The sequence below is a fragment of the Coenobita brevimanus genome, chromosome 38, assembly GCF_032717465.1.
Source record: "Coenobita brevimanus isolate Jiangsu-jjx chromosome 38, ASM3271746v2, whole genome shotgun sequence".
NCBI lineage: Eukaryota > Metazoa > Arthropoda > Malacostraca > Decapoda > Coenobitidae > Coenobita > Coenobita brevimanus.
The window spans coordinates 8169356-8191282 of NC_136991.1; the positions used below are offsets into that span (position 1 = coordinate 8169356).

The 21927-nt window shown below is 41.3% G+C and overlaps 1 protein-coding gene across 1 annotated transcript in view; it reads left to right on the forward strand.

The window, feature by feature from the left end:
• The first annotated feature begins 14329 nt into the window (after positions 1-14329).
• Positions 14330-21927, forward strand: part of LOC145396499 (uncharacterized) — a 484164-nt gene continuing 476566 nt past the window's right edge. The window contains exon 1 of the mRNA XM_080269868.1: positions 14330-14525. Within this exon, the coding sequence (XP_080125994.1) occupies positions 14438-14525 (88 nt within the window). The 5' untranslated portion in view covers positions 14330-14437. The remainder of the gene's footprint in view (positions 14526-21927) is intronic.

Below are 21927 nucleotides of genomic sequence, written 5' to 3' on the forward strand. Positions count from 1 at the left end.
TCTCTCACACACACACACACACACACACACAGACCCAGTTTCTGTCTGTCTGTCAGTCTGTCTGTCTGTCTGTCTCGATTTCCCACATCCATAAGATACTGAGACAGAAGTTTTGGCGCTAAATACTGGGGCTTTCCAGGCAACTGATTTTCATTCTATTTACCATTCTGCCCTTCGAGCTAAGTTTGAAATTCCCAGGATGATCATTCTTCCAGTCATACATTAACCCAACTTAACGTAACACAACCTAACGGATTAACTTTAATAACAAACTAACTTAACCTGATACTAAGAAAACAAATCTAACCTAACCTAGACTGTGATGGATTAGAAATAGTGCAAAATTGTATACTGAACGAAAATCAGCGTCTCGGTACAGCCAAAGGTATATAAAGGAAATACCTTTCGTCGTAGTCGGGTTTTGGCATAAACTACGAAAAATTGCAGGAACACAAAGAAATACTGTCTGGGTGTAGTACAAGCCATGTGATTTTTACTGGTTCACCGTACAGTGCCAAAAGAATTTAAGCAAGTTACACAGTTACTCCCACTGACCTGGAAGAAGCGGGGAAAAACCAGAGGGAGAGGATTAACCTTCCGTGATCTTGTTAGTTCCTCCGCATAGCTGCGTCTCGGAGTTTTTTACTCGGGGATGTTATCAATATGAGGAGTATATAAAAATGCCACAGAAGAGACACCATGATTCGCGGTTACTGCCGACATGCTCATCATACGACCATCGCTCTGAGCTGCCAGTGTGCATCACACTTAAATCAGGACACTAGTCACTACAGGAAAGTTCACATCCTGACAGACACCCCCAAAGGCAACACATCAGCCAACAAGCTGACGAGGACACATACCTAATCCTGCAATCCGTGAATGAAGCCATCTCCGACTCCACATCAATAGTATTGAAGATTAAACATTGATAATCACATATAATGAAAAAAAAAAAAAAAAAAAAGCTGGATTGAATTCCAAGCTCGTAGTGAATCTGTTGCTGAGGAACTGCAACTGAAATGAAGATGCATTTTGTGATGAGTACAATAGTGACGATAAGATCTGCACAGAGCTCATCCAGTCACAGCAACAGGAGATGCCGCATTAAGCCCAAAACAAGGTTCAGATACTACATACCGTCAGAATTTTTAATTTCAGAATTTAATTTTGTGGGCAATGCATTATGCTTCCATACTAGTGTTGTTTCATAATAATAGTTTGTACAATTTTTTCTCATTCATTTTAGGTGAGTCCCGTGCCTAACAATGATGTCACAAAATACTTTGTGATGTTCAATTGTTTTGTGGTGTTGGTTATATACCGGTAAATCAAGGGATGACGATTTATCAATTTTACATATATGTGCGAATATTTCTTGATTTATACTTTTATTCAAATATACCTAGTGGTCACCAGCAAACATACTAAAAGAAAAAAAAAAATAGTCAAAGAGACTGCGTTTCCCACGGACAGAGATCGCAGGATCAAAGGAACAAACTCGGCAAAGAAACTATGATACATTCACCGACGTCTATACAGTAGTGTAGCTATCTTCGCAAAGAGCGCGTGACTTTGGCCCCACTTTGAAACATCCGCATTCGTCGCCCCCGTCCATGGTAATGCAGCTGGAACACTGTTCTTAGATTGCTGTTTCTGTTTTGCTGTTGCTTACATGAGCTGAGCAGTGGGCCATGGCACTATATTTTAGCTGCGCAGTGGACCATGGCACTATAATTTCCGAATTCATCAGCTGATTTCAAAAGGCGCGGGAGATGGGTGTAGTGCATAAACATCATCAGCTCTGTCATGGGTCCCTGTCGGCGGGCACACAAATTACGCGGCGCTACCCATGAGAAAGCCCCTCCATATGATTGAGCTCAGTGGATTCATCTTTCAGCTCATATATGCACGAACTTTTCACTATCTAAGAAGCAAATGATGGTTAATATATGTCTAAAGCATTATCTTCTAGAGATGATATGCATAATACGGCTTATTTTTCACAATACCAACAATTATAATCATTGCTATAATCTGTTATGTATAGGGTAAATAACGATCAGTATGACTAAGGAGCTATATTAGTATTCGTCTTTACATGAACTCACACCATCGTAAAGTCGTGGATATTGCTATCAAGCCATACCACGTTGAGTACACCGCTTCCCGTCCGATCAGCGAAGTTAAGCAACGTTGGGTCTGGTTAGTACTTGGATAAACAGACTTTTATCAACAGTCAATATGACACTTTCTATGTGCCGTGGCTGACCGCAGATCGGAATCAGGAAAGAAGATAACAGGAAAGAAGGGTGCGACAGATGTCAGTGGCTGGGCTAAGTTCCCATCTGTCAAGAAAGAACCAATAAAAAGAAAAGTGTTGGAAACATCTAAGAAAACATGTGGCTGTGTTTTGATCTGCAGAGCATGTCGCACCGCAGGCAGCATTTATCTGCTAAAACAACTTTTTTCCTTTTAATACCTTTGCTTGTGACCACTGGGAGTATTTGATAAAAAGTATAAATCAATAAATATTCGTACGTATGTGTAAAACCGATAAATCTTCATCCTCTGACGTACATAGCCAACACCACAAAACATTCGAACAATACCACAATGTATTTTGTGACCTCACTATTAGGCACGGGGCTCACCTTATGTGAATGAAAACATTTGTACATAACATTATGAAAAAAAAAAAAACGTATGAGAGCATTATGCATTGATGGCAAAATATCGGAAATTTGAAATTCTCGTGCTATGTAGTACCTGTGTCTCACAGTGAATGCTCCTACTGCCAAGAACGTCATACTCTGTAGTGATGAGGAATATTAGGCTCAGGCCATAATGGTGATCATCAAAAACATAAAATCGGAAATTTGAAATTCTAGCAGTATGTAGTACCTGTACATTACTGTGAATGCTCCTACTGCGAAGAACGTCATACTCTGTAGTGATGAGGAATGTTGGGCTCAGGCCATAATGATGATAATCAGTAACCGGAAGATGTATTCCAAAACATCGTAGGGACCAAGAGGATTCCACTACCCAAGCTCCACTAGCATTACCGTGGGCGAAACATACATTTTATATAGTCATAGTTATTTTTTTTACACGGAAGGGAGGCAAATGCCAAAAGCCCACGAAGTTGTTCGCTCCTTGAAAAATCAATGTCCATCAAACAAACAAAGAAACAAAAGAGAATCAAATTCAAGATCTGTTCATTCAGATACCTGGATACACTGCATTATAAAGTCTAAAGGTCATAGGCAGAGGTAAATGCATAATTATGGAGACAGTTCCAGAACTGACCTGTTGCATACATAAATGTTTGATAATATCGGTTAACTCTTGCATTAGAGTTGGGGAGATAAGGTGTGAAAGTGAGCTGCCAGACGGGCGCTATGTGCCCGCCATAATGGAGGAGGGATGCAAACAGACAGTTGAAAATTGCACTGACCATCGAAGTTGAAGGAGGTGAGTGAGGGGAGCTGAGCTGACGAGACAAAAAGCCTTTGACTCCACCCTGTTTAGAAAAGCCGTATGTGGGACTCCTTCCCACACATGACAGCTGTATCCCTACAGGGGTGAATAAAACGCATGTGCGAAGTCACAGATGTGCCAGGGTAAAGTAGGTACAAAGTCGATTCTCTTGGAAGAAGATTTTGCAAGAGGGGTAATGTGATCTTTCTATGACAGGTCCCAAAAGAATGAAACCTTAAGGATACTGAGAGACGATGAAGGACTGAGTTGTATATTGTTAAATAATAATGTACATTCATGTAGAAGATTTTGTTGGATCGAAAAAAGTAGGAACTGAATTTTTAATGCATTAAAAACATCAAGATATCTTATACTCCAACATGTAATACAAGCCAAGTCAGAAATTACGTGTGCCATAACCTGATCCTGAGAGTGTTGACATAACTGCAGTGATGGACGCTGTGAGAAACGGATGGAGAGGTGAAGGGTGGAGTCATCGCATATGAGTGGATAGGTTTAAATGTGAGGCACAGATCATTGACGAAAAGATGGAAGGGAGCTGATGACAATACAGAACCATGAGAAAAACCACTACTGATAGCATTAAAACAAGAGCATGGCCATCTACAACAGCACCAAAAGAATCACCAGAAAGGAAGCTAAACAAGAAGATCTGATAAAATAGCAGAAACCGTTAGAGAGCAGTCCAGAAATCAAAGATCTGTGCCAGACTCGGTCGATAGCTTTTCACATGTCAAGTGCAATGGCAAAGCTTTCATCAAAGTCCTAACCAGAAGTCTAAAAGACAAACTGGCCATCGCAAAGAGGGATATGACAGGAAAGGTGTTTTATAATTTTTATGCCATGAATAGATGCATAATCTTCAGACATTCAGAATATTACAGCAACTGGACGATAGTTAGAGTTGGGAATAACCACCCTTGTTTTGGTAAGGCTGAATGACAGCAAACCAAAATGAAGAAAAGCACAAGTTGACATAATTATAAGGGTGAAAAATTTTACCAGTGCAGGGTGTCAATGCAGAAATACATCTGAAAGCACTAATTTCTCCCCCCCCCCTTCCCCTCCACACACACACGGTAGCCGGAGTCACGGTCAGTGACGCCTGGGCGATCGAACACCCCATACCCACTGCCCCTACCCCAACCCCAGTGTAAACGTTGATGGATAGAGGTGGAAAGGACAAAGTTAGGATGTTAAATGTGTCAATATTGTTTTCATAGACAATCAGAACCAGTAGGGGCAAGTATATAAAGGCATTTAATGTGTAATACTGCTCTGTTATACACAACATAATTGTATGGACATGAGAAAGGCACAAAAGCGAAAGACCTACAATATATTATGTATTTATTATACTTACGTCCTCTATTATAATGTCACATAAGTATTGTTTAGTAAACAACATCTGTTTAAAGATATGATGTCTTTTCACTGCTATTCTCACTTCCACGTCCACCACCCTTCTCTCTGGGTTCCTGTCACCACTACATGCCTCTTTTACCCTCTCGTCCCCCACTCCCAACCTTTCTTAACCAACATAAATTAAGATAATGATAAAATGATCCCTCAGGTATTGATCGTATTATAATATCATACACCTCTGTATTAAACACCAACAAATTAACAACAAACAATTCTTTCGCATACCTGCCAACTATTTCTTCCTGTTGTAAGGTGTTACGTTGCATGCACCGCAGGTTGGACCTTGAGTTACAAGGACATATTGTTTATCGATAACACAAGTTATGTGTGGTTTTGGACGTCCATTAGCTCAAATTAACGTGGCAATTTAAGCCTTACATTATAAACACGTAAGGTTTATGTTCCTGTCATTATTGCAATAACCAAACAAATCAGGGATCAGCTCTGATGTACCACAAACTTACTGTTTTAACAAAAATATTCCGATCTCTTGTCACAACAGTGACACAATGTCATTATGTATACGATTGATCCACATTCAGTTGTATACACAATGACATTGTGTATCGTCGAAAGTGGAATTAGACGAGAAATTCCAAGCAAAGAAATCTGCCTTTTTCGTAGAACAAACAGCTAAAAAAAAAAAAAAAAAAAAAATGAAAGAAACAGGAAAAGAGGAAGTAAAAAAGAGGAAGTCAGGTTGTTAGAAAGATTTTTGGCATGATGCCAGAAGGGGTGGTTAAGAGAGTTCAGAGCATTCAACACGAATGAAATCGTTCTTAGTTTGATGAAGAACAGACTTTGCATGATTCGAGGAAGAAACGTAAAACAGAAGAGATTCAGAATTGGGTTGGTGCCAGCACCTTTTGTAGGCTCCCTCCTTGTTGTGGAGAGTATTAGAGCAAACGTGACTAAGCCAAGGCTTTTTTACATTGGCCAGTGGGTAAGAGAAATGAATGTATGCATCCCATGCCAGAGCGAATAACCTCTTTAATATGCGAAGCACACTGAGATGGCTCCCGGCTATGGAAGCAATAATCATTCCAGGGAAAAATCAAAGAAAAACTGCCTGAGGATCTCCCACCCAGCAGTTCCAAAGTACCACAGCTGCTGTTTTTGGGAGGGTCCACAGAGCTTACTGGAGTGATTGGACAGGTAATATGGTTATTATCGGAGGAACCCAGTGGCGAGAAAAGATACACAAAGTAAACAGAAGTATTAGTTGTAAAAAATGTATGGTATATTTGGATCTCTCTACAAGGCAGTCAGGGAAGCAACTAGAGTGCTGTACAAGCTGCGTTTGGTGGTAGATGGTGGCGACAATCATCCATCCACTCATGCCGTAGTGCTGCCTTCTTTTTCCTTTCTCTTTCTCACTCTACCCCTGTGTCTGTCCTCCTCTCTTCCCACATTCCTTTTTCCTTCCTGTTACTACTCATTACTTTTCTTTCCCACTTTAGGTGGATCTGCAGTAAGTGACAAGCCTGATGATTTCCTATAATTCAGGAAACAATTTACAATGCTTCGTGGTTACCAAATAAAGGGATGAAGTTGACCCTACTATCGTGCCCATTTTAACTGGGTGGAGAGACGCAAGTGCGAAGTCCATCCGGGAACCAATCTCCACACTATTCTCCATGCTTTGCTGTGGTGAGGCGCTGTAGGTCGCAAGAGAACACTGGTCTGCTACAAGGGGCAACCCTGTAGAGGCGATGCTTGCCTGCAGTTGATGAGTCCACTCGGCCAGAAAGACTGGAGTTGATCAGTAACAACAGCACCAAGCTGCTCTAGGCCACTAAGGACAGAAAAAATGGAGGCTTGTTTGCCAAGTGGATCAGTGTATGGAATGTATGAAGGAGAGCCAAAGCTGGTGGTGAACACTGAAATCGCGAGAAGGAAAAATAGAATATATTCTGTCTTAGATGAAGGTAGTAGCATTAGGGCATTGATGAAAGGTATATTTAGTCACAGAAATACACGATAGCCAAAGCCAAAGCGTAGAGAATTTAGAAGAGTTAAGTTCAGGAATATGAGACCAAAATATAAGGTTGTGTACTAGTGTATACACACAACCACCACCTTCGGCTTTGAAATGAGAGTACAGGAAGTATGAGGATACAGAGAAGGGCTTGCTTTAGTTGTGTTAGACAGCATTACTTCAGTGAGGAATAAAAAGACAGGCTTTGAGGAAGAAAGGTGGTGTTCATCAAGAGAGAAGAAATTACTGGAAATGCAGCGAATACTGCAGAAATGAGTAGAAAGAGTTAGACAGTGTTTCAGTGCATCTCAGTTAGTCATCAACGGGTTAGGGGAAACGGTGAGGGTATTAATGGTACTCCCCATCCCCTTTCCCCCTTACTTGGGACTCCAATGCAGGGTGTACGTTCACCATCTTTTTAATTTTGAAGAAGAAAATGTGTGTGAAATGTGCTTGAAATTTGGTGTACACAGTAAAAGGAAAATGTGTAGGAGAGTATGCTGGCCTAATTCCTGTATTATTGAAACACTGGTAAAGGTCAGCAAATGGGACTGGTCAGAAGCTGGGCCTGAAAGCTAGTGAAACGGGAGCTCCAGTTCTTCCTAGCACCAGCTTTCCATCCACCTAGGTAGTACCGCCCTACATGACTGGTCCTAAAATCTACTGCCAAACAACCTACAGAATTGTGCACCTGATACTGTTCTTCTTATTAACCTAATAACATCGGCTAGCACTTAAAGATGTCATCCAGATGAACACTGGCACACATATATGGATGCATCCAGGTATGCTAATTAGTTTGAATACTGGCTGTGAGTTTAGTTTGTGGGTGGCTTTCCGATGGATACGGCACACTCATGTGCTACGTGACTCTAGCCCATTAATCACCTGCACTGATTGCATCGAAGATTAGTAGACATGTGCCAAAGGCAATCATGGACTGTATGCAACATTTGAACCTAGCTGCTTTCCAATATTCATGCATCACAGTCAACTAATAATTGGCAATCCGGTTCACTCATCTTACTGTTACCAAGTTGTAAGCACTGGATCTGTCCCAGGTTCAGACGTGGCAAACCTTAAATCCGTCTCTGCCACGTTCTTGTTCTTTATGTTCGGTTCTCTGACTATTAGGGGAAAAAAAAAAAAAAGGCCTGAGAAGGACCAATAGGCCTTACGCCATGTTCTGTCCATTGTACTCCCCAATACAGTCTTCACGCCCGTCGACGATGTACAGTACTGTGACAATCTGTTTTCCTTCGATAAAAAGTTACGATATATATCTATTGAGCCCTCCCAATTTTTGTTTGTACCTCTGGATTTATCGTCCTTACTGACTCATCACGACAATACTTGCGATCTATTCTGACGCCAGACGATTTTATTCAGCTGAGAGTGAGTGTCGGAGCCTGGGAATGTTAATATTCCTATTTACAGTGCTTTTCAAGCTCTTGTTTGAGAGTTATCGCCTACTATTAACAAGTCACTGGATAAATGGGGTATTCTATAAGAGGGTTTCACCGCTAACATTACGAGTATAAAATATAGAAGAATAAAACATATTCACGACGGACAGTTGTAGGGAAAGTCTAACTGTTGAAGAGAAGCACGGATTTACTCCCCCTCACCCTCTTCCCCCTCCTCTCTCTCTCTCTCTCTCTCTCTCTCTCTCTCTCTCTCTCTTTCAAGGGCTTTTAAGACCTGAGGAGACAGCAGAGAGACTCAGAAATCGTACTCTTTGCAGTGCTCTTCTCTACCACTACCACTCTCGGTACTTTGGGTGGCACATAATTTTTTTTGTGTGTGTGATCCTGTTACTCACCACTTTAAGCTGTACCCTACTGACCCACTACTTCTCTTTTACATATCTGTACCTTTTCTAAAACTACCTCGTCTGCCTAAATACCTTACTATTTTTGTAATTCCTAGCTCTACAAAATCCTCGCTTTTCACTGTCTTATCTCTACCTACTTAGCTCTGTGTCCCTCTAGCTCTATCTTTCGTAGCTCCCTCCATCCTACGTTTACCCTTCCTAGTTCTGCCGATATAAACCTCTCTTAGCTCTACCCCTTCTAAACATATCCCTCTCTGGTCTGTCTCTTCTAGCTCAACCCCTGCAAGCTCTGCCCCTCCTCCTAGCTCTATTCATACTGGCTTTACTACTTCTATCTCCACCCTTCTTAGCTCTACTCTTACCTGTGCCCCTACTTGCTCTAGTCCTGCCAGTTCTACCTCTCAAAACTCTACCCCTCCTAGCTCTTACAATTCATGTCTTCATTTCCTGACTCTATTCCTCTTAACTGTAACAACTCCCGGCTCCATTTCCTGACTTTTCTCCTTCTAGCTCTACCTATCCGACTTCTACCCGATGTAGCTCTATCCCCCAGTGCTCCAGACCTCCTACCTCTAACAACTCCTGGCTCCATTTCCTGACTCAACTCCTCCAAGCTCTGTCTCCATGCTCTAATTCCTACCTCTACCTGTCCAAGCTCTATCCCTCCCACTTTGCTCAGACTCATAAGCTGTATTTCCTGGCTTTCTTTCTTAGCTTTACCTCTGAACTACATCAACTAGATATATATCTATCTCCAGCTTCTAGTTTTTGCCCCACCTAGCTCTACCTTTTATCCTTCTCCTATCTCCATGTTTTATCACTTAGCTCTGTCCCCTGCCTATGTCTGGACTCTAAAATATCTTAATACATAATAGGTAGTGGCATACATATGTAGTCTAGAGGTAAAGTCAAAGTCAAACCTAGGGGCCAGAGGAAGTGATTTTCGCACTCCCTCTCAGGAGGTATGTCACACACAGCACAATATGCCATATAGCCTACAGCGCCTCGTGACGCCTGACGTTACCACACACACACACACACACACACACACACACACACACACACACAGTCTTCTAGAACATTCGACGACAGTCTAGCCCACGTGATGGAAGTTCTTACATACGGAAAGAAAAAGAAGACAGAAGGAATTAGGAGGCTGGAGAAAAGGAAGCAAGAAGGGGGGTCCAGCAAGAGAGGCTGCGAGAAGTTAGCTAGCACAAAAGGCTCTTGTGTAATACACTCCGTGTTAATCTTGAGCTTTCCCTTTTGAAGAGAATAAAAACTACAATCAACCCCAGACTCATCTTTTTTATCTTCTCCCGTCATCAACTACTTGTGAACTTAGGTTATCTCCTCACATATCTACGCACTATTACCTACAGCTCGATTACGACTACTATATAATCAGTTACAAGACTGACATTATTTTTTCTTTCCGTATATAAGAACTTCCATCACTTGGGCTAGACTGTCATCGAATGTTCTAGAAGCCTGTGTGTGTGTGTGTGTGTGTGTGTGTTGTAACGTCAGGCGTCACGAGGCGCTGTATATGGCATATTGTGCTGTGTGTGACATACCTGCTGAGAAGGAGTGCGAACGTCACTTCCTCTGACCCCTAGGTTTGACTTTTGACTTAACCTTTAGACTACATATGTATGATACTACCTATTACGTATTGTATTAAGATTTTAGAGTCCTGACACCTACATCTCTTAAAGCCACCACTTCCTGTTGGATTTTTTTTTTTTTAACTTCCTAGCCGTGCCAATTATCTCTATCTCTTGTAGCGTAGCCTAAGCACTCCTAGTTCTGTCCCACCTAGCTGTAACTACTAGCTCTATTCCTCAGCTTTACCGGTCCTAGATGTATATGATTTATCTTTCAGCAGTTCTACACTGTCCTAGCTCTACCCCTTCTAACTCTATATACTCTTAGCTGCAATTCCTAGCTCTCTCATGGCCCTGCCTCCTAGCCATTGTACCCCACTAGTTGGTATTAATAGGCGAACTCTATGTCCTTGACGCTGGGGAGGGGTGAGTGGGGAGAGAGTGAGAGGGGTGAGGGTGAAAGGGGTGTGGGTGAAAGGGGGTGTGGATGAAAGGGAGTGAGGGTGTATGAGAGGTGTGAATGAGATGGGTGAGGGTGAAAGAGGTGTGGATGAATATGGTGTGGGTGAGAGGGATGAGGGTGAGAGGGGTGAGGATGAGAGGGGTGAGAGGGGTGAGGGTGAGAGGCGTGTGGGTGAGAGGAATGAGGGTGAGAGGGGTGAGAACGAGAGAGGTGCAGGTGAGAGGTGTGGGTGAGTGAGGTGTGGGGGAGAGAGGTGGGGCGTGAAGGTGAGAGGGGTGAGGGGTGATGAGATCGATGGTGAGAGGGAGGAGGTGAGGGGGGTGAGAGTAAGAGGGATGGAGGGTGAAAGTTATGAGGATGAGAGGGTTAAGGGAGAAAGGAAGGAGGAGAGTACATGGATGAGGGGGAGATGGAAGCAGGAATGGGTCAGGGAGGAGCGATAGGAAGGAAAAGGGATGTTGACAGTAGGTTGAGAGGGATGTGGATGGATAGGATGGGATGGGAAGGTCGGGCAAGGGTGACAGGAGGGAAAAGTGAGTGCGGTAGAGTGGCGAGAGGTAAGAAAGGGGGTGAGGGAAAGAGAATGGGGTGAGGAAGAGGAAGGTATGGAAGGGAGGGTAAGGTAAAAATGAAAACGTGTAGAGCCTGTGTGTGTGTGTGTGTGTGTGTGTGTGTGTGTGTGTGTGTGTAGAGAGAGAGAGAGAGAGAGAGAGAGAGAGAGAGAGAGAGAGAGGTGATGAAAGAGGAAGAGGTAAAAATGACGGCAGTTAAAGGGGGAACGAGGGTGAATGAATTAGAACGATGGAGAGATGAAGTGTGAAGAAGATAACGAACAGAAACTAAGGAGGAAGTGATAAAAGATGGCAGGAGAGGCTAAAGGAAGAAGAACAAGGGCCAATTAATCGAGCGAAGAGAAAAGAATGTGAGAAAATAATAATAAAAGGAGGGCAGGAAGAAGGGTCATGTCGGGGAAGGAGGAAGAGGAATTAGGTGTGAGGAAGTAGGAGGAGGAGGAGGAGGAGGAGGAAGGACAGATAAGTATGACAAATGTGCAGAGGAGGGAGATGAAATACTGTATGCAAGGCAAGTTTGAGGAGAAGAAAACAAAGGTGGACAAGGAAAGTGGGGTGAGGGAAGAAGAGGAGGTTACTTGCATATAAGAGGAGGGGAAGGACGAAAAAGGGAAATAAAAATATACTAGGGAAAATAAAAGAATAAAGAAGAGAGGGGTGTCAAGAGGAGGAAGAGGAAGTATGAGGGAGGTGTAATGAGGAGGAAAATAAGAAGAAAATGAGAATAGAGGAAAAGGATATATATATATATATATATATATATATATATATATATATATATATATATATATATATATATATATATATATATATATATATATAAGGTGACAGGAGGAAGAGGAGGAATAGATAGGAGAGGATGGAGAAGATAAATAAGAAGAGATAAGAAGAGGAAAATGTGAAGAGAACAGGGAAGAAAAAGTATGTCAGGCAGGTGTGAAAAGAAGGGGAAAATATAGACGAAGGTGTGATAATGGAGAAAGAAGAGGTAGGTAAGGCGAGGGGAAGAGGAGAAGATAAAAGAAGAGACAAGGTGGAAGAAATATTAGTGTAAAAAATAGGTATGAAGGAGGACCGACGATAAAAAAAGAAAAAAATAAGCATAATGTAGGTTGCACGAGAGGGTGAGAAAAAGGATAAAAGATGGGTAATATGATAAAGGGGGAAGAAAAGATGGGCAGGCAAGACGAGGAAGAGCGGGAAGAGGGGAGGGAGGGAGAAAAGGAAGAAAAAGGAGAATGTGGAAAAGGTTTCAGAAAGGTGTGCTAATTAGGAATCGTAGGTGAGGTGAAGGAGAAAGATAAAAAATGAAAACACACACACACACAGATTGGTAAGGAAGGTGTGACTATTGAGGAAGAGAAAGATATGGCGAGGAGAGCAGGGGAAAGAGAGTGAGGGAGAGAGGAGAGGAGGAAAAAAAAAAAAGTGGAAGCAGGAGCATCTGGGCCCTGATATGTGGCTTTATTAAAATCTACGGGAACTGAGCACCATGTTTCAGAAAAACCTTGGTGAACGACTGACGGACAGCCTGAGTCCTAAAAATCCTCCCGCATCTAAAATGAGAATGTATAGATTATATGACGTAGGTATGACGAAAAGCAAGCTTAGGATTAATAATTACCAACTGGACAAAGGTCAATGGTGCAGATAATCAGTTTTTGCGGAGGCTTAACCTTCCCCTAAAACACGACACGCAACCATCGAATTTGCATCTAGGTTCCCATTTGTACAGCTGGAATGGGGAAATAGTGTCGACAATAAGATGCTGAACAAAATAATGCAGGTAGGTAAGGTGAGGAAGAGAAGTTCAGAGAGTAGGCAAGGCGAAGAGGAAGAGGGGAACTAGCAAAGGCGGTGAAAGAAAGAAAGGAAATAAGGAGAAAGTAAGACGAAGGTATGATGATGAGAAATAAAATGTAGGTAGGTAGGGTGAGGGAGGGAGGGGTGGTGGGCGTCAGGGCGGGGCCGGACGGTGGTGAGGCAGAGGCAGGGGTGAGAGAGGGGTAAGGAGGCAGGCAGGGAGGTGAGGGAGGCGCGTGTGCAATGTGCGGCAGAGCGAGGCAAGGGAGGGGGAGAAGGGAAGGCCGTGCTCTCACTCCTCTCAGTCTGGATCGAGAGCTTCAGGGGAGAGGGTGCGCGACGGAGGGGCTGGATGGCAGACCTAGTGGGTGTGCGAGGTAGGAGGAGGCCACCGCGAACTGTAAACAAACCCATCTCCATAGACACTCGATAGCACTATGGCAGCTGCTGCACTGGCACGTGTGGGGCGGGGAGAGCCACCTTGAAGGCCTAATAATAACTTTCGGTAAACTTTACATATTTTTACTTGTCGGATTTTTCGGTGGAACTTAGAGAGTTGGAAAGTCGATAGAGCGCAGAAGAAGAATAAAACTTACCTTATATTCTGCTCGTACATAGTGAAACGAACACTTACTCGTCCAACCATGAACTTGGTGGTAACAGACTGAATGTACTTCAACTTGATATGATAGGAGTGTGGGAGTAAAGTAACACATTCCACATTTTTCCTGTTTGTTTATCTAGTGAAGCAAACAATCATGAACTTGGTGGTAATTGACTGGATGCACTTTATCTCGAGAGGATAGGAGTGTGGGAGCAAAATAACACTTACCACTTATTTTGTACGTATATAAGTGAAACAATTAACATGAACTTGGTGGTAAAAGACTGAAGACACTTAAAGATTTCTCCCATACTTATACTCACAATATCCTGTCACTCAAAAGAACACTTAAAAATCCATGAATCCGACATCAGACTGGGTTCGAACAAGTGCAAATTTTCTTACACACCTATCTCATAACCACTTAGAAACGTACGACACATATGTAAACTGTGCACACAACCAATCAACTTTTGTGTATTTTTATATGAATCTTCTACGTAATCACAGAATAATAATATCACACTTTTTATGCAACTCCCTCTCACCTGGGCATGTACAGAAAAATGCCTGATGATATGTACCGGTACTTAATGGCGAGTGTAGTGTAATACCTCCTTCACAACTACCATCACCACTGAGCCAAGATGGTACTGGGAAGGTTACTACTACTATCAGCGGTACTGCTATTTCTCCTGCTCACTCTCTTCTGTACTACTGAAGCAAGTGAGGAAGGTAAGATATGTAGCCTATATAAATAAATTGATAAGCAGGCTGATTAACAAGTTGACAGATGAACGCATGTGGATTAAGTCCTTCAGAACGAGGGGTCTAGTAAGATTAACTCATGGTCCAGCGGTAACAAAAATATTTTTTCATTACGCAAAAAAGAAAGAATCCAAGGCTTAGACCGCACGTAGCTTATTTTTCCCCAGCTAAAATTAAATAAGAAAACTTTAGGAGGAGTAAAACATTCTATAAAAAGATTTTCTTGTACTGTAAAGATTAATGGACACTGGACCGTATTCCCGTTGGTGTAGAATCATTCGTTACACCTCTTCCTAAGCGATTTATTCAACCTGTTTCACCTTAATATTGTCTTGCATCGTATTTCATCTTAATATGTTCTTGTATGCTACTAATGCAAAACTATGTCGAATACTAGAAAAATATTATTAGCATACGACAGGAAATTAAAGTGCAGTGTGCTAAATCGCTCAGATAAAAGTTACGAAATCACCAAAGCTAATGAGAATACGGGTCACTGTTTCTCATTTTCGCGACACGGATATTATTTTGCGCTGAAAAAATACAATTTAACGGTGGGGAAAAAAAAAAAACACGCCATCTGTTGAAAAGACTAAGGGACGTTATTTTAATATTTCGTAACAGCCGGAATAAAACCGTTTGGTGGCAGCGCGAATCAAATTATCTATCGATCTCTATCTGCCTGCATATCTCATTATCACTTTCTCTGTCTATCTGTCTGTCTATTAAAGATTATGTAGACCTTATTTACACTTTCACTACTATGGGTCTTTCCCACGCTGCATGAAACTATCCTGCGGTAATAAGGGCACATTCCTTGTACTCGGTTATTGGATATTTTCTTTGATCCTTTGACTACTTACGGTGTTTTCCAGTCTGAATGAAAACTCCTGGCGGTACTGAGGAAAAGAAACTGAAACACATACCTTATAAATGTTGAAAAGATTAACATTGAAGAAGATACTCAAACATACTCCTTATAAATACTGAAAGGATTAACAGGGAAAAAGAAACTGAAACTCACCTTATAAATACCGAAAGAATTATCAAGGAAAAAGAAGCTGAAACATACTCCTTATAAATACTGAAAGAATTAACAAAAAAAATAAATAAATAAATAAACACGCAACTTATAAATGCTGAAAGGAAAGAATTAACAAGGAAAAAGAAACTGAAACATACACTATACAAACACTGAAAATTTACTAAACATTTTTAAATATCCTTCATTAGCTACATGGTCTTAATAAAATCCTCCATGGGTCCAAAAATAAAATTAAAAAGATTGAAACTGTACTGAGGAGGTGATGATCATTGTCTCTAATCTCTTCAGTAAGAGGGGCGTCCGAGGCTGAATAAAGCCATTGGGGGGGGGGGATGGAGTGGTCAGAGAGGCCGTCTGTTTTTGGAGAGCCGCGAGACCAATCCTTTCCCGCAGCTAGGAACAGTTTGATGATTAGAATTTCGATAAAACAGACTTTACTAATATTCCACAGGACCCATCGACATGACATAAAACACCCCCTTTAATAGCCATGTACCAGTCATGCGTGATCGTTCGTTCGAAGATTTCCTGCACATATAGTGCAGGCCGGGCCATACATTAGCCCGGTCAGTGGTGTATGGGCTGATTAAAAAATAGTAAGTGGGGAGGACAGGACCTGGGGATTGCCCAGCACACACGTCCTGTCTCCTGACCGGCTTTGTGGTGTGTGTGTGTCATGCGTGAGTCAGCTCTGGCAGTAGGACGGTGGGTACTGATGCCTTTGGGGTGGCATAACTGTGATAGTGTGTGGCACATAAGAGGACTTCTGGGCTCAAGAGAACGGGCTGTTAAAATGTATGCTCAGAGTCAGACGCATAAAAGTCTGACGGGAAACTGAGTGATATACGAGAGATGTTATTGTATTAAAGAGAACCATCATGAGGGATAAGTAGGCAGATACAAGGTATGCTAAACGTAATATTGGGATTTCAGTTTTTTCTGTATGAATGAATAAACTATACATTCCACAGTCTTGCTAAAACTAATTAAACTTTTCTGGTATATTTTATGTCTCACACACTAAAATGAAGCCCCTACACCACTTTTGACGGAACCCGTATAAACAAAACAGGAATCCAAATTAATGCTATATGAGGAAGATAAGGTAAACTGATTAACACTCTGAGGCTCCTATGCTTCCTCTTAATATAATCGTCTGTCGTTAGCAGGAATGAATTACCAGAGTTGCCTCGGCCATGCGACGGGTAACAGTGACAGTATTAACACTTCTAGGCTGCAATTGATAACTCTTAGCTGAATATAATCGTCTGGCGTTAGCTGGAATAAAATTCTAGAGTTGTCCCGACCGTGAGAGGGTTAATGGTGGCAGTAATAACACTTTCAGGTTCCAGTGAATCACTCTTAGTTGAATATAATCGTCTGAATCACTTAGTTGATTATAATCGTCTGAATCAATCTTAGCTGAATATAATCGTCTGAATCACTGTCAGCTGAATATAATCATGTGGCGTTTGCTGGAATAAAATACTAGAGTTATCCTGACGATTAGCAGGGTAATGCAGAAGATAGAGCTTAACCCCTTCTCAAGCATACTGTAGGTCTGCAAGGATGAATGAAATCGTTCGGTGGTGCCAAGAAATACATCGATAAAGTATGGTACAATCGGGGGCAAAGGGTCGCTAAATATTCCAATGCGTCACTTCACACGGCATGTCCGTCACTTTCCTCCCTCGTACTGTCTCTTGCATAGATTCCGTTCCTCCTCCCGGCCTTCAGTAACCCACGACATCATATTCGTTTGGATGAAGTTGGATGTAGTCACTATAATCTTTGTAGCTGGTTAAACAAGTACTTCTAAATAGCTGCTACTTTTTACTATCGAAACTAATATAATGTTATGAACTACTGATGGAATGGAAGAAGAACGGAACTTATGCACAGAACTGTACATCATATCAAAGAGAATAATCTATGAGCAGCGACACATCCCAAGCCTCTCTCAGCCTCAGAACATACATCCACAGAGGAAAGTGTAAATTAAAAAAAAAAAATAGAATATCTGATCTTGAATGAACAAAATGGTCAGTGAGAGATAGGGGTGTTCTCTTAAGCAAAATCAGATCATCTGTGAGCTGCAATAATTCCATAAAAGAAGTCATGGTACTGAAGGGATGAAACGAAATAAGTAAATTAATGAGAATAAAGTTAGTTAACAATAGATATTACTTGGTTTGTTTTCATCTGATGGAACTAAGCTACGCCCACAATCTGAATACCAAGTCGTAGTTGCATGAAATTCATTAAGTCTAGTTATGAGGTACAAATGAGTCTCCTTGGTAACTAGTCAAAGCTACCCTCCATTCTGACTACACCTGGCCAACAAATGGGCTAAAAGAGGTACGGGATATTTGTCAGGTTATAGTGAACGCGCTTTAGATAATGGCGTTTGACGACAGTAGGAATTAGATAAAACTCACGCCATAGTAAGGAAGGGATTCTGTAAGAAGCAAAAATATGTCAGAACGAGGGAATAAAATGACACAGACGAGGAAAAATTAAAGAGAAACTGGGAAAGCCAACGAGAGAGAGAGAGAGAGAGAGAGAGAGAGAGAGAGAGAGAGAGAGAGAGAGAGAGAGGCTAATTACAAGAGGACAGGCGACAAAAAAAAAAAAGAAAAAAAGTGCAGCCTGATACGACCCATCATTAACCTATCACTTGGAGAGGCCTCCCTTAAAATGAGCAAAATTATCCTGTCAGAGCAAAATAAACAAACAAGTAAATAGATAAATGAATAATAAATATAAAGGTGTAATTGTTAAGACAGGTGTGACCACAACACTCCCAAAACGTAGCCTCTTTATTCTTGTTCTCTAGCCAACTTTCGGGAGAGTTTTTGAACTGGAGGGGTTAGATAGAGCCTCCATCGTCAGCATCACTATTAGAGGTCTTTCCTAAGCTATATAAAACCATCTGAAGGTAGCGAGAAGAATAAAATGAAAAAAAAAAAAAAAAGAGAACTAAAGAGGTCAATCGGTACGTCACTCTAAAGTACAATATTTTATTTAGACGACTACAGCTCCATTATACTCATTTAGAAGAATCATATGAATAATGCGTTAAACAGAAGCAGCAAAACACAATACAGACAAATGAGGCCGAAAAAAAATAGATGCAACAGACGAATACCATTCCGAATACGTGTAGAATTACGAAAACACACACACACACACACACACACACACACACACACACACACACACACACACACACACACACACACACACACACACACACACACACACAAGAGAACACTGAAGAAATTCAAAGCAAGACGCTCATGAAATGAGAATATTATGCACAAAATATAGATAAAAAAAGATACAAACCAAAGCAAATGATGCAAGAAATTAGACGAAACAGAAACGGAGCAACAGAAAAAAAACAGCGCATCAGAAAAAAAAACGCAGACGGAAAAAACAGAAAAAGCGCAACAGAAAAAAACAGAAACAGCGCAACAGAAAAAAAACAAACACTACAACAGGAAAACAGAAACAGCACAACAGGAAAAAACAAAAAGAGCAAATGAAAAAACAATCAGCGCAACAGGAAAAAAACAAAAAGCGCAACAGAAACAGCGCAAAAGAAAGAAAGAAAAAAAAGGCAGCAAGGGAGCGACTCACCTCTAAGTTCTACCTGACCTTTGAAGCGAAACGGCAAATTTTTTTCATTTTTCCCCCACAGCCAGCCTCTTGCGCATTTTAATACATATGCCACTTTATTTAAAACTTTAACCATTTTCTGTACCATTTAGTTTGAACCGTTTTTAACTGTGGGTGTATATGTGAATTTATGCGTACTCTCTCTCTCTCTCTCTCTCTCTCTCTCTCTCTCTCTCTTCCTGACCTATTTCACATGCATTGTAAAAGTACCAACCCCCCCTAAAAAAAAGATGCATTACATTTATACCGAAAAAGAATAATTTCTCCATGAATATTTTCTGCTTTCCATGACATTAGCCCGAGTATTCCCAATATTTTTGCCGTCGACAACATTTTCCATATTTGCTTTATTGCATAACAGCGATAGGATAGATGAAATTTTTTGATACTCTGCCACGTGCAATATAAAAGCAAATATCTATATCCATGTGTACTGAATGGCCTTTTTAGTATTTTTGTAATATCCAGTTGAGTTACGTGGAGAGGCAGGCAGGCAAATGAGGAGGTTAAGGAGTGTTGTCGTGTTGTGGATGTGCTGGTAATTGTTGGAAGAAATACACTGAGATGGTTTGGTTACGCAGTGAGAATGAGAGTGATTGGAACAGTGTCTGTGAGTGGGATGGGGGGAGGGACGAGGTAGACTGAGGATGAGTGGTAAGGTAGAATAGTATATGGATGAGGGTGGTGTGAGCTGGAGGTCGGGCAGCCTAATGTCAGAGGAATGGGTGGCAAGGGGGCAATTTTGGGGGGTCCCTTCCTTCCCTTATACAGGCGTCTCTCTCTCTCTCTCTCTCTCTCTCTCTCTCTCTCTCTCTCTCTCTATACAATGTGTTATATATATATATATATATATATATATATATAGAGGCTATATATATATATATATATATAGGCTATATACAGAGAGAGAGAGAGAGAGAGAGAGAGAGAGAGATTAACTTTCAATCTTTTTACTGTTAGGATTTCTCTCGACCAAATGAAATTGTCCGGTGATGTCCTATATGAAATTATATACTAGCTGTGCGGATAACAGAAAAGCGTTACCAGATAGAATTTTTAAAGCCTTTCATTGCCAGGCTTTGTCTTAATTGAACAAAATCTTCTGGTCTTAGCCTGAACAAATTACCCATGTGCGTCAGTCAAAGGGGAATGAGTTAAAGGAAAGGGAGAGAATCTGGTTTTGGATCCCTCCCGCGATGACGACGACGACGACGACGGTGAAGATGGCGACGATGTTGATAATTAACGCCTTCTGTGCAATGACGTTTACCTTTGTCTATTCTAATTTCTTCCATACAATTTTCTTCGCCTTAGGAGTAGTACAGACCACCCGTGTTGTCTTTCCTAAGCCCCCACCCCCACCCCCACAGTCTGAATATAGAAAGAACACAATGAAAACAGCTCATCATAGCACGGCACACAGTGTACCTCTCCATTTAACACAAGATAAAATGATTCAGCTGAAGGTGAGAACAGAAGACTGAGAGTGTTCATAGGCTTGTCATTAACTGCTTCATGGTCGCGTCTTCCCTTGTTCCAGTAAAGGCCATAGTAGTTCAGTGAGCTGAGAGCGAGCGTTGGAGCCTGAGATCACAGTTATCCTTTCCATCGCCGTCTACTATTTCAGTCCAGACAAGTTTATTCACAAATATGAATACTGGAGACAGAGTGTTAATATCTTCACCATTAACCCTCTGTTAATCGCGTCTTGTGTAAGTTAGGAATATATTCTAGTAAACGCCAGGTTAGTTCTAGGCCAGTATTCTTGTCAGTTAAGGAGACTGTCTAGCACCTCATTAGCGCTTTATTTTTGGATATGGCCGGCTAATATCCTTATGCACGTTATCTATGAAGCGTATGGCGATACTAGAATGATTTATTTAACGTGAAGGACAGCGGGGTTTAATAAGCAAAATCAGTCGCTTAGAAGAATGTTACGGAGCTTCCATACCGGCGAGAATGCTGTCCCTAGCCGTGATAGTCTCGGTGATAATATTATCACTACCAACCCTCTAATAGCCAATATTCTCTACTCTTCTTATCTACCTAATTCCAGACGATTTTATTCAGGTACGCGTGAGCTATAGGAGCCTGAGTAATGACGTCCCCTAGCGGCTGAGTATAATATTAAAAGTCACAATGATACTGAAAGGGTTAATGGATTTTTTTCTTTACCCCTTCAAGTAAGATTTGTCGCAGCCTCACAAGATGAATAAAATTGTCTGGCGGTATCACGAACAATAGAAAATAAAGCCATCGTTTTGCGGGAAATTGGGTTAAGATGATGGTGATAGCGTGGATGCTAAAACTGAAGGGTGAATTATTTTGTAACTATTATTATTATTATTAGTAGTAGTAGTAGTAGTAGTAGTAGTAGTCGTAGTAGTAGTAGTAGTAGTACTGATATTATTATTGTTACAAGAGAAGCTGAGGAAAAATATTTTTGTTCGCAAACACTAGTGAAATTATGTTTTACACATTTTCTACCAGCATTGCCATTAGCTGAAGAGAAAGTGTTGGATGAGTTATTACTGTTGGAACTTTCGTGGGAAATGGATGATGATGATGATGATGATGATGATGATTATGGTGGTGGTGGTGATGGTGGTAATGGTGGTGGTGGTGGTGGTGGTACTGGTGCTG